This window comes from Pungitius pungitius, chromosome 6 (assembly GCF_949316345.1).
Source record: "Pungitius pungitius chromosome 6, fPunPun2.1, whole genome shotgun sequence".
NCBI classification, from domain to species: domain Eukaryota; kingdom Metazoa; phylum Chordata; class Actinopteri; order Perciformes; family Gasterosteidae; genus Pungitius; species Pungitius pungitius.
Window position 1 is genome coordinate 15,012,904 of NC_084905.1, and position 13,490 is coordinate 15,026,393.

Here is a 13,490-nt window from a genome sequence, read left to right on the forward strand (position 1 = left end):
TTTAGTTCCCAAGTCACAAATAAAGTACACATTGAAATATTAAAACAAGTGAAACCCAAACGAATTGATATTCACTCCCAACAACGGATTTGTATAAAACCTCCGTATATTTCACCCTCTTAAATGTGTGAGCCGTTAGTGACGCGCGTGTCCACTGGGTGGCGGGCGAGGCGCGCGCTGACGCACTTCACCTGTCCTCGCGGCGCAGAGCGCCTCCCCGGAGAGAGCAGCTCACACAAAGTCCGTGTCCTCCACCCCGGCAAGTCAGCGCAATGTTTCCCTCCGGATAAAGTGTGTGAGAGTTCCTCGGACATGGCAGCGTCGGAACTTTACGCCCAGGTAGGCGCGTTGGCTTCACGTGTCGTTGTGACGCCTCTTCGGTGCATTTCAACGGTTTTCTTGAGCGAAAACTGCCGGGTTTTTTTCTTCTTTTTTTTGACGTAAAACATAATTCAGGAATAATGGACGGCTCGTGTAACTCTAATTGTTAAGGTACGTTTTAGAAAAGTTTTAGACTTTTAAAATTGTATGTATCTGCCTAAAATGGCTCTTCTCTATCCACATTATACGCATGACCGCTGTCTGCTGACTTTTAGTTAACGTTAGCTAGCCTGTCCCTTTTTTGAGGTACACGGCACTGTCGTTTTGCTGTAAAGTTGTAACAAAAAGTTATTTTTGTAAAAAAAGACAGGGTTACTGTGAAGTGTCCCGCCCCCCTTCTCTGTCCATCAGTATGCCCGTGTATGGCTGCCAGATGCACGAGAAGTGTGGAAGTCAGCAGAGCTCACCAAAGATTACAGACCTGGCGACCTGAAGCTGAGTGTGCAGCTGGAGGATGGCACGGTGAGACAGGCCGACGCCACGAACACACACACACACACACACACACACACACTCACACACACACACCCTTTCTCTGTGAGAAACCTGTCCATGGAGCGTGTGCTGTGGTGTTTGGGGAATGCAAGCCCCTGTATGAGTATGCGACGTGTGGAATACAGGGAGCCACATTTAGATTTTTGGGCTCAAAGGAGTTGATCCGATGGATGAAAAACGTTTACGCGGCACATTATTCGCTCCATGCTGTTCCTACCTGCAGCTGAGAGGTCGAGTTTGGGCTTGCACTTCAGGTATGGAAATAAGGCCCAAGGGTTATCTTGCGTGAACACAAATAAGATGAGCACAGTGGTTGCTATTTAACACGAAGAAACACTGATGGGTTTTCAGTTTTCCTTTAATTTCTTTATTTTTTTAGTTGGCTTTAATTCACACTTAACTTTTTCTAAATTCATCTACTGTATGTTCTGTGCTCACGACTTGTCTTTTATAGGAGGTGGAACACAAAATAGATCCTCGGACCAACAGCCTGCCACCACTAAGAAACCCCAACATCCTGGTGGGCGAAAATGACCTCACAGCCCTCAGCTACCTCCACGAGCCTGCAGTGCTGCACAACCTCAAAGTGCGCTTCATCGACTCCAAGTTGATTTACACGTACTGTGGTAATGAGCTTCATCTTCTTTCACTCGCACTATCACTGTAGACTTTGGAGCCCTGCTCACTGAACTCTCTGAGATAATCTACAGTACATCCTGCTGATTGTTGTGGTGCAGGCGGCTCTTAAAGGAACACACATTGAATGACTATGAATGTGGGATAAATACACAAGACCCCCGCCCTGATATGGTTCATTAGTTTCAACTAATGTTAGACAAACTATGCTTTACACTGAGACTAAACTTTTTTTTTTTTCTTCCCTTGTGGTGTTTAGGGATTGTCCTGGTTGCCATCAACCCGTATGAGAGCCTCCCCATTTATGAAGCTGACATCATCAATGCCTACAGTGGACAGAACATGGGAGACATGGACCCTCATATCTTTGCAGTAGCAGAAGAGGCATACAAACAAATGGCCAGGTTTAAGAACCTTCAAACACATTTCCTTACGTTTCAAAGCAAACTATATCTAAAAGTCTGATTATGATGATGCTTGAACCTGTTTTTATCTGATATCTGGTCTGTATTTCCTCACATCCGTTGAGACAGAGATGAAAGAAACCAGTCCATCATTGTGAGCGGGGAGTCGGGAGCCGGCAAAACCGTCTCTGCTAAGTATGCTATGCGTTACTTCGCCACGGTCAGCTGCTCCTCCAGTGAGGCCAGTGTCGAGGAGAGAGTCCTGGCCTCCAACCCCATCATGGAGGTAACCGTAACACCGGAGCACAGTGAAACCCAAATGACAAAAGGGTACTGAGAGCCTTTTGTGTGTTTCCCGCCTAGGCTCTTGGGAATGCCAAGACAACGAGGAATGACAACAGCAGTCGCTTTGGGAAGTACATCGAGATTGGATTCGACCAGAAGCATTGCATAATCGGGGCTAACATGCGGACGTACTTACTCGAGAAGTCTAGAGTTGTGTTTCAGGTAGAATTCCTTGATTTATTCATGGGAATACTGTCCGATGTGTCTAAATGGGGCCCATTTCTGTTTTTTTATGCACATCTTCTTGCAGTTAATTGATTTAAAACACTATCATGTGCCTGTAACGTGAGTATATCTTAGCGTCATAACAAACAACACTAACTTTACTCAGTCTAGCGAGCCTGGCCCTTGACTCGGGAAGATTGTGTTTTTAGCAACTGAACTATTTTCAAGACAGAATTTACAGCCGGAAAGAGCATCAATTTCACAGAATGTGCTTGTGTTTTTTATTTGGCTCCCATTTTAAATCTCTTTGCACTAACTTTAGGCCGCCGAAGAAAGGAACTACCATATATTCTACCAGCTCTGTGCCTCTTCACATTTACCAGAGTTCAAAGCCTTCAAATTAGGTATTCACCAAAATATCAGTTGTTATTTTAGCAAGCTTTGGAAAAATGTACTCGTCTATGTAGCTGCTTATTGTCTATGATTAATGTTTGAAGGTTGCGCAGATGACTTCCACTATACTAACCAGGGTCAGAGCCCCGTCATCGCTGGAGTGGATGATGCCAAAGACATGTGCAATACAAGGAGGGCTTTCTCAATGTTGGGTCAGTGCGGATTGCATTTCAATAGGGTTTAAGTTATGTTGAGTGGACAGCACTGTAAGTATAAATGTTGTGCTTTCTGCATTTCTTTACATGATTGTGTATCGTTTACTTTTTTTCTGTTTTTGTTTTCACTGTAGGAATCGGTGAAAGTGATCAAATGGTGATTTACCAAATCATTGCAGCTATTCTTCATCTTAGCAATGTGGAGGTGAAAGATCAGTCGGCAGAGAGAAGCAGCATCTCGGTAAACACACATTTGTGCTGAACACTGCATAGCAACGGACTGTGAGGCACACTCGGTTATTTTTATTGTTACCTGGTCTAAAAACAGCATGTTGGTTTATTTACAGCCTGACAACGTCCAACTGGTGGTGTTTTGTGAGTTGATGGGTGTGCCCCGCGAAGAAATGGCCCACTGGTTATGTCATAGGAAACTCACGACGACCACAGAAACCTTTGTCAAGCCTGTTTCCAAAATAAATGCGGTGAATGGCCGAGACGCACTAGCCAAACACATCTATGCAAGGGTCTTTGGCTGGATTGTGTGCAGCATCAACAATGCCTTGAAGTCTGCAGCAAAGCAAAGCTCATTCATTGGTGTGCTCGACATTTACGGGTGTGTGTTCATCTCCAGGGTTAACGATTCTTTTCTTTCTTTAGAAGACTCAGACATGTTTTAATTTTAAACCTTTATTTTTGTTCCTTAGGTTTGAAACATTTGATGTCAACAGCTTTGAGCAGTTTTGCATCAATTACGCCAACGAGAAGCTTCAACAACAGTTCAACTTGGTGTGGGTCTTTTCTCGCTCAAATGAATTGAAAATGAATTGTTTCAGTGAATATGTTCACATTAATCATTTGCATCGCTGTCTCTAGCACGTCTTTAAACTGGAGCAAGAGGAGTACATGAGAGAGGAGATCCCTTGGACGTTGATCGACTTTGACGACAACCAGCCGTGCATCGATCTGATTGAGGCCAAGCTGGGGGTTCTGGACCTTCTGGATGAAGAGTGCAAAGTAAAATGCCAGTTATGTTTTTTTTTTTTTTTTCCTTGTTTTTTTTCTCTCTTTAGCTAGTTTCCCCCAGAGGAATTTCTACCATGCTACGTTTGGAGGGAATGAGTCAAGCCTGGACTAAATGATGCGTCAGCTCTTCCTGTTTCCATAGATGCCCAAAGGCTCTGATGACACATGGGCCCAAAAGCTTTACAACACCCTCCTGAAGCAGAACGCTCACTTTGCTAAACCCAGGATGTCAAATAGAGCTTTCATCGTTCACCACTTTGCTGACAAGGTAAAACATGGTCGTGTGCTGATGTGGCGTTGCATCTTAGTCGTCTGTCGACTACTCCGTGTTCATCTAATCAAAGAGCAACAGCCGAGTCAATTGTGAAATACTAAGAACTTTGTCTGCAAAGTCAGAATGATGTCTTCCTAACGTTTGCCCACTCTAATAAATAGAGCAGTGCTTACGCCACGTTGAGTGATGATTGTGACCTTTACTCTGGTGCGTTGTATCTAGGTGGAGTACCAATGTGACGGTTTCCTGGAGAAAAACAAGGACACGGTCAACGAGGAGCAGATAAATGTGCTGAAAAAGAGCAAGGTGAAAATGGTTCATGAATAGTTTGTCACTGCCCGGTTTCTCTCAGTTAGTTAGTTTTTTGGAGCTCACAGGGATTTAATGCCAACACCAAATTTATTTTTGTGTGTTGCAAGCTCCTTGGCACACACCCTAGGATTGTTCAACCACTACTATTGGAGGAAATGCAGCAACATTTGACTGAAAACACTGCCACCTGCTGTTTCACATGGATACTGTGTTTTGTCTCTCTGAAAATTATCTTTTAAGGTTGATTGGCTACTGAAGCTGTTTGAGGATGATGAGAAGGCAACAAGTTCCAGGAGCAAACGGCCGAGTGTGACTGGAAGGGCTGGTCAGTCACAGCGGGATAACAAGAAGACCGTTGGGCTTCAGGTACGACCGCAAAGAGCAGGCGACCGTACATTTGGTGGTGTGTGAAAATGAATTATTGAAATGTTGAAATGTATCTAGTGGGAAAGCTATGGAAAGTTGGTTTCATAATCTAGTGAGTGAATTGCCTTTTAAGGAAATACTGATCAAAAACTATTTTAGATCCTTTCCAAATGAATCCACCTATGTATAAAAGTATCTTTGAATGATTTATTCATTTTCATACTTGCTTATTGTTTTTTTGCTCAGTTTCGGCAGTCCCTACATTTGCTGATGGATACACTAAACGCTACAACTCCTCACTACGTACGCTGCATCAAGCCAAATGACCACAAATCTCCTTTCATGTGAGGAACATTTCACTCTTCCTTTTTTATGAATATCTGAAACCAGTACAGACGGAAGCTTGGCACACTCACTAGTGATTTTCTTTACCTTTTATTAAAGCATGGATCCTGTGAGGGCAGTGCAGCAGCTTCGGGCATGTGGCATCCTGGAAACAATCCGGATCTCTGCAGCAGGCTTCCCATCTAGGTAGCACATCAACACCAGTATCTGGTACAGCACGGAGCCGTGGGCAGTTTGTGCGTTTACAATAATCCCTGCGTCTTATTAAAATGAACATGCAGATGGACCTACCAGGAATTCTTTAGTCGCTATCGAGTTCTCATGAAGCAAAAGGATGTGCTTCAAGACGGAAAACAAACCTGCAAAAATCTCCTAGAAAAACTTGTAACGGTATGTCTAGATTATATGAAACATTACTGTAAAATTCTTCCTTTCACTGAAACATTACATTTATTTTCCTTTTGTTTTATAGGATAAGGATAAGTATCAGTTTGGCAAAAACAAGATCTTCTTCAGGGCTGGTCTGGTAGCTTACCTGGAGAAGCTGCGCTCTGACAAGCTGCGAATGGCTTGTGTCCGCATCCAGAAGACCATCCGCTGCTGGCTGGCCCGCAAAAAGTACCTGAGGATGAGGGAGTCCGCCATCACAATACAGAGACACGTACGGGGTCACCAGGCGCGCTGGTGAGTGTGGGCGATTAAAAAAAAACAGACAGAGAATCCATTGCATTTAACTGTTTTTAAATTTTGTTTTCTTCAGCTACGTTAAATTTCTGCAAAGAACCAGAGCAGCTGTCATCATTCAGCGGAATCTGCGTATGTGTGTGATGAGGACACGCTACCAGCAGCAGCGCTCTGCAGCCATCACCATCCAGTGCTTCCTGAGGGCCTGCATGGCTAGAAAGCTGTACTACAAGGTGACGTGATGCTTGGAGAATTAGATTTGTTGTATTTGAACATTTAAGGTCACCTTTATTGGAAGGTTTGATGATCCCAATCCGAAGTATTTTTGAGTGTTTCTGCAGATTGAAAGGGTATTCTGTCAACCCATAGAGGAACTTAATAGTTGAATATGATACTGGATTTAATAGGTGGCTCGTGAATATAATATGGCAAAGTTCCCAGCTGAAAGGAAGCCCTGATGTGACCGGTTCCGTTACTAACATTGTTGAGGCAGTGAAGCCTTTGTAGCAGTAGAGTACACAAGATTGTTCTGCACTTCCTAAATCTTGATTGCTGTGCAGAATTTAAAAAGATTGATTCGTATCAATAGAGACAGACAACATTCATACTGACCTTGTTGACCTCAATTTCACTTTAAAATAAATACATTATTGAATTGCAGTGCTCCTACAAGGAATATCAACCTATTGAGCTCTATATCTCTCAAGCAACATTTTTTTTTTGCAGTTGGTATTTGAGCGAAAAGCGGTCGTCATCCAGAAATGGATTAAAGGCTGGCAGGCTAGAGCGCACTACAAACGCACTAGGTCAGCCATCGTCCTGCTGCAGAGCTGTGTGCGCCGCATGAAGGCAAAGAAGGAATTAAAGAACCTGAAAGTGGAGGCTCGTTCTGTGGAGCGTATCAAGAAGCTCAACGTTGGAATGGAGAACAAGATAATGCAGTTGCAGCACAAGATCAATGAGCAGGTGAGTGTTGCGCTAGTTTGGGGGATCTGGTTTGTTTGTATTTGCCGTTGGTTTCCTCCTTAATTGATCATGAGGCGGAGAAAAAAGATGAAGGCGCTCGATTGAAACCATGGGGTCATTGAGAGTTGTCATATGACATGCACTGCGCGTGTGTTTCTCCCCCTGCAGAATAAAGACAACAAAGAGCTCAGTGAAAGGCTAAATTCTACGGAGAAGAGCCAGACTGCGGAGAGGGAGAAACAGAACCGAGAGATCGAAAACCTACGTAGGTCGGAGCAGGAGGCCAATACCAAGGCGGCGGCGCTTCCCTCACTGCTGGAGCAGCTCTCGTTCCTTCAGCACGAGCTGGAAAATATCCGCAAGGAGAAAGAAGACCTGGAAGAGCACACCAAGACCTACAAGGAGCAGACACAGCAGGTAGGCCTTCTTCATCGAAGATTCATCCAACTTTGGGCAACTTTGCTATAATTCTAGTGCTCTTCTTTTAATTCTCTGATAATGGGTAAATACCTTCAATGATATTTATCCATTGTAGAAACCACTCCTTAACCCATATTTCTACTATAAGGCTTCACGGTTTGTTCATCTTTCAACTCTCAAGTTGTATTTTCATGAACTTCTGGAACATTTTTTTTCCTGCGTTTTTTTTGTTCAGGCTTCAACTGCTGGTTGTGTGATCCAACCATTTTTTTCTGTTTAGCATGCAATTTCTTAAAGATTCAAGGATTAAAGTGTCCAAATTTATTTTCAAAATTTCTGGAAAGAATAGAAACGTAGAAGTTTCAAGGACCTCCTGAAATGCAAAAGAGGAACATGTAATGTTTGTCTCTCTTCACTTTTGCAGCTTTCAAGTTTAACCAAAATAATCGCAGAGCAGAAAAGCCTTGAATATCATTTGCGTTTTATGTCACTGTAGTGACTTATTAGATTCCCTGAGCTATGTGACCTCACCGTCTCCAGTTATCAGAAGACTGAACAGCTGACCGGGAGTCAAATAAGTTCAGTGCTTTTGATTCAGGGAGCTTGTTTTCACTCTTGTTAACTATTAGAGTATAGTTCATGGTCTGTGTTGAGCGAAAACCAGCAGTCATCCCTTGAATATAAAACACACAGCAAACGAACAAAAAAAACACATGATTTTGCCTCCTCTCCCGGTCAGGTGGTAGACGACCTTAACATGAAGAACAGCTTGCTGAACAGTGAAAAAGATGAATTGAACAAACAAATCCTGGAACAAGCAGCTCAGTTACAAGGTACTGAGCTGTTCATTTCAAACCTCCACAGTCCTTAAGTGATGGCTGCATTTAGACTAAGTGAATGAAAAGAACTGTTTTTGTTTCAGATATCAGAACCAACGTTGAGGATGCAAAACGGCTGGAGAAGGACCTAACTGAAGAGCGCTATCGCTACCAATCACTGCTGAGTGAACACCTGCATCTGGAGGAGCGGCACAGAGACGCAGAGGAAGAGATGAATCTCTGCAATGTAAGGAATACTTTGTTTGGTTTGAATGCACTTATGGTAAGTCGCTTTGGTTTATCCAGCCTCAACTAAATGTCATGTAATGTTCAACCACATGGTCATTTTTATTTCAAGTGCAGTCATTGAAAAAGTGACGGCATGTAGTGGGTCAAGAGTGTTTGTGTACAATTTATGTGGGACTTCCCAAAAAGGTTTGTGATTGATTGAGACTCCGTGCTTACCGCTTAACCCTTTTTTGCACCAGAGTTCAAACAAATCTACTCACAAGAGGACAGACTCAAATTACAGCAGCAACTCATCTGAGTTCAGTCACAGCTTAGGCTCCACTGAGGGGGAAGACAGCGCCATACAAATAGAGGTATGACAAAAACTACACAATAGGGCGGCATCGGAAATGCCAAGGAATGTTTATATAACTGCCCAAAAGGGGTCTTGAATAGGAAATGGTCACCACTATTTGTTGTATTTTCTATATAGTACTAGAAGCCGTGGTGGCAATATATTAAGTTAACATATTTTGATTTGCTCTGGAATAAAACTTGTATCTCCGAAAGGCTGTTTTGCTGACGTGTCTGTTACCCATCCTGGTGATGAATAATCGCTGTGACTGATTGGATTAGAAGTGGCTACAAACACTGGACAGCAGCTGTGTAATAATCCCATTAGTGCAGCATTCTAGTTTGTGAAGAGATTCTCTCGGCCGATGCGCGCTGTGTTTTCTTAGGATGAGATGCAAGCGACCGTGGACCTGCCCGTCCTACTGAAGCTCCAGAGAAAAGTGAAGGAGCTGGAGCAAGACAAACAGTCACTATGGCAACAGCTGGAAAACAGGGAAGAAGCCCAACAAGAGCAGGAAAAAGTATGCACTGAAACCTACTAAAACAAACAGAAAAGTGTGAATATGGTTGATATTTGCTGTTGAACGGTTGGTATTTAAATCTTTCAATAAAGGAGGTGGAAGAGCAGAGAACTGTTGGCAGGGCAGAACTGGACTTGGAAACACTGAAGGTATGACTTAACCAGGCACACAAAGGGTCACTAAATGAATAAACAGTTTCAAGAACTGTATGGCAAAAAGAAACGAATGATTTGTAGATGTTTGACTTTTTGCTCTTCTGTTTCTCTAAATCTGTTAGTGGCAAGAACTGGACTCTGAGAACAAGAAGTTGAAACAGAATCTGAATGAGCTGAGAAAGTCTCTGACCAATGAGGGCAGTGAGTTGGCGCCTCCGCCCGCGGGCTCTCTACCCTACAACATCCTGCTGGAACAACTCAGTTCTTCCAATGACGAGCTGGAGATGCGAAAAGAGGAAGTGCTGCTCCTCCGGTCACACATGGTCCGCCAGGAGGCTCTTAAACATAAAGTGAATTGCGTTCTCGCATTTATTTAGTTATTTGTTGCATTTAATGCGACAGACATCTAACCATTCCTGTATTTCATTAATCACATATGAACTGACTTCTAGGACTCTGTACTGGGAGAAGGTCTGAAATTAGATCTAGGTGACATTCCTTCGTTTCCAGATGTTGACAGGTAGGACCATGGGACTCTGTTAAGATCCATCATCTGGTACAGTGTAAAATGTTCATTACAATCTCTGATGCTGCTTCTCAGGTCCACTAACATCCATACACTCAATGAAGATGGGGAGCTGTGGCTGGCTTACGAGGGCTTGAAAGAGACCAACAGGTAATGAAATGATCTTATCGAATTGGTTTGTGCGCTCATGCATGAGAACACACAGACTTGAATACCATCCGTCCATCTTCCAGAATTTTGGAGTGCCAGATGCAGGAGCAGAAACGCGCCAGTGATGAGGAGAACAGAAAGCTGCTTGACGAGCTGAACAAGTTCAAGGCTGAAAAGGAGCAACAGCAGAAGCTGCTCACCCAGAGCCTCCTCCTGCCTGAAGATGCCCGTATCGAGGCGAGCCTGAAGCACGAGATGACCAGGCTCACCAGCGAGAACCTGGTGAGTCTGCTCTGGTCCAGATCCATCACTCTGTCAATCAGTCGGTGTGTAATTCCATCCGCGATGCAGAGCGCCTTCATAATAAACTGCTGGATGTCGAGCTTTTGAAAGGAGAGCCCCTTTATTGTTGGATTTTTCTAATTTGAGATTAAATGTATTGTTCTTCGCCAAAACATTGCATCAGAAAATGTTTTATGTAAAATATGAACGCCTTTAACTATATATGTACCTTTGTATTTTAGGAGCTCATGGTGCAGCAAGAGCAACAAGAGGCAACTATACGCAAGTTGAAAAAACAACTGAAAGTACACATCAAAAGAGTGGAAGATCTGGAAAGTGAGCACACAGCGTTGACCGTGTTCACTCACTTCATTCTCCAGATGACATGAGGACCGCATTGACCATGTGATGTTGTGTCCCTGTTTTTATTCAGCGAGTGCTCACCAAAAGAATAAAGCCCCGGTGGCGACTAGTCCTGGCAGAGCGGTGAATATCACCCGCAAAGAGAAGGAGTACCGCGGCATGTTGGAGTACAGGGAAGGGGACGAGACCCGCCTGGTCAAGAAGCTGGTCACAGGCAAGTTGGATCCAATGTGCTCGAGTGAATCCTTTACTGAAAGGTTTTCAGATTGGCATCCAAATATTTTCCATCGATCAAGGGCACGTTTATCTGTGGATTTTATTTTTTTATTTTTTTTTAAATGCTTTGATCCTGTCAGATCTGAAGCCTCGAGGTGTAGCAGTCGGCTTGATTCCCGGGCTTCCGGCGTACGTCATCTTCATGTGCGTACGATACGCAGACAATGTGAATGATGATCATAGAGTCAGCACCCTGCTCAATTCCACCATCAGCGGCATCAAGGGGGTCATTAAGGTGTGGTATCTAACTAAACTTTGACACATGTTAAATAATTAATAAAATAACTCAACTTTTATTTTTTATTTATTTATTTTCTATAGAAGAGAGGAATTGATTTTGAAGTGGTGTCATTCTGGCTGGCCAACACATGCAGATTAATGCACTGTTTGAAGCAGTACAGCGGAGATGAGGTAAGCCTGAGGAGGCATTGATGATTATGTTTACATCCGTCCATTAACTAACCCTGGATGTCTTTGTAACCTCCATTTACTGCAGGCCTTCACAACGCACAACACTGCCAAGCAGAATGAGCACTGCCTAGCCAACTTTGAACTGTCAGAGTACCAGCAGGTATTTGGTGATCTTGCCATCCAAATTTACCGCCAGCTCATCAAATGCATGGAGGACCTCCTGCAGCCCTTGATTGGTGAGACCTAATCTAACCATGCATAATTACTAACTCATTCAGAAACGCATGCAATGTGCATTTACCTCCTTTTTTTGTGCAGTTGCAAGCATGCTGGAGCACGAGACCATCCAGGGTGTTTTAGGGTCCAGACCTACAGGCCTGAGGAAGAGAAGCACCAGTTCACCAGAGCAGGCTGTCACGGTGGAAGTCCTGCTGCAGCGTCTCGGTGCCTTCCACACCACCATGAGTCAGCACGGGATGGACTTGGACCTCATCAAACAGCTCTTCAAGCAGTTGTTCTACGTCATTAGTGCGGTCACACTCAACCACCTGCTGCTGCGGAAGGACATGTGCTCCTGGAGCAAAGGCCTGCAAATCAGGTACCCCAGAGACTGGTCATCAGCAGGTTGTTGTTATACTTCATGCAAGGCAATAAGGGGGACAGTAAAGTATGGATCGAGGTGTGTTAGTCCTTGTGTACGTCAGACATGGAGCATTTATTTTAACGTGTGTCACATAGGAGATTGGACCTTGTTGGGTGGTACATTGGTTTGGTTTTAACTACTCTTCCAATGGCTTCAGGTACAATGTATGGCATTTGGAGGAGTGGCTGGTGGAGAAGGACCTGTCGGACTGCGGCGCCAAGGAGACGTTGGAGCCTCTCATACAGGCTGCACAGCTTCTACAGATCAACAAGAAGACCGAGGCGGACGCCCAAATTATTTGCTCCATGTGCACTGCCCTCACCACAGCACAGGTATCCGTAAATGTTCAGTATGTCATCGACAGACGTGATGTGCTGCCATCGCTCTGATCGCTGTGTGTTTCCCTTTTGCAGATCGTCAAAGTGTTGACCTTGTACACCCCGGTGATTGAGTTCGAAGAACGAGTGTCAACCACTTTCATCGCAACTATTAAAGTGAGTCGAGATGTGAGCGTTCACGTGTTTACTAAGGCTGTTGTAACATACTTTTTCTTAATATGTTTTTATTTACATTTTAGAACCTTTTGAAAGACAGAGTTGAGTCAACTACATTGATGATGGACGCTAAGAAGATCTTTTCCATCACCCTCCCCTTCTCCCCCTCCTGTGTGGCCCTGGAGACCATCCAGATCCCTGCCAGCCTCAACTTGGGCTTCCTCTCCCGCATCTAGACCAGACACCTTGTTTTTACGATCTCTGGTTATTGCAGCACTACAGCAGAATAATGACACATTGTTTACATGCATTAACTTTACAGCACCGCACAACCAAAGGCCGACAACTTGACAAATGGGGAATCTGCAGAAAAAGTATTTTTATAGGTCATCTGTTGTCACCCCCACCCGAAAGTATTGCTGATAAAAGTTTTGATACAATTTTGTGAATTACTCTGCATATATTTCTTCTTAATACAATTAAAGTAGCAAAATCTGACTGATCTGCAAGTGACAAGTTTCTGATTATTGGGATGTGTGAATGAATGTTTCCTGTTTTTATTTCTGTAACTACAAAAAGCAAGTTATAGTTACGTCGGTACAGCAGGAAGAACAAAAACATTCTAAAAGTTTTTGGTCTAAAAACCAGCTTTTCTTCAAGATGGTTTGAAGTGCTACACAAAGTTTCACTTGCAAGGTGTTTCAGATCTGTTTCAAAAAGGACTTTGAAACGTGGTATTTATTTTTGTGACTTAACACACTGGTTACGGGTAAAGGATGCACTCTGTGCCTACTTTGGTGAGGAGCTGTGTAGAGTCATCGCCATGGAAACGTGGGGAGGTATCT

At 43.7% G+C, this 13,490-nt stretch overlaps 1 protein-coding gene across 1 annotated transcript; it reads left to right on the forward strand.

Moving 5' to 3' along the window:
* The first annotated feature begins 149 nt into the window (after nt 1-149).
* On the forward strand, nt 150-13,149 carry LOC119196258 (unconventional myosin-Va-like). The gene is made up of 40 exons (XM_037451796.2): nt 150-339; nt 733-843; nt 1,331-1,502; nt 1,772-1,916; nt 2,046-2,202; nt 2,280-2,423; nt 2,749-2,830; nt 2,924-3,031; nt 3,169-3,275; nt 3,382-3,647; nt 3,739-3,820; nt 3,908-4,048; nt 4,200-4,325; nt 4,554-4,637; nt 4,884-5,009; nt 5,256-5,353; nt 5,454-5,540; nt 5,636-5,744; nt 5,827-6,038; nt 6,115-6,271; nt 6,765-7,004; nt 7,173-7,421; nt 8,164-8,257; nt 8,347-8,489; nt 8,731-8,844; nt 9,211-9,345; nt 9,438-9,494; nt 9,623-9,850; nt 9,953-10,020; nt 10,102-10,176; nt 10,260-10,458; nt 10,701-10,794; nt 10,892-11,035; nt 11,178-11,332; nt 11,419-11,508; nt 11,594-11,744; nt 11,827-12,106; nt 12,309-12,483; nt 12,565-12,645; nt 12,729-13,149. The coding sequence occupies exons 1-40, from the start codon at nt 313-315 to the stop codon at nt 12,879-12,881; spliced, it is 5,466 nt and encodes a 1,821-aa protein (XP_037307693.2). The 5' UTR covers nt 150-312; the 3' UTR covers nt 12,882-13,149.
* Nucleotides 13,150-13,490: the final 341 nt, after the last annotated feature.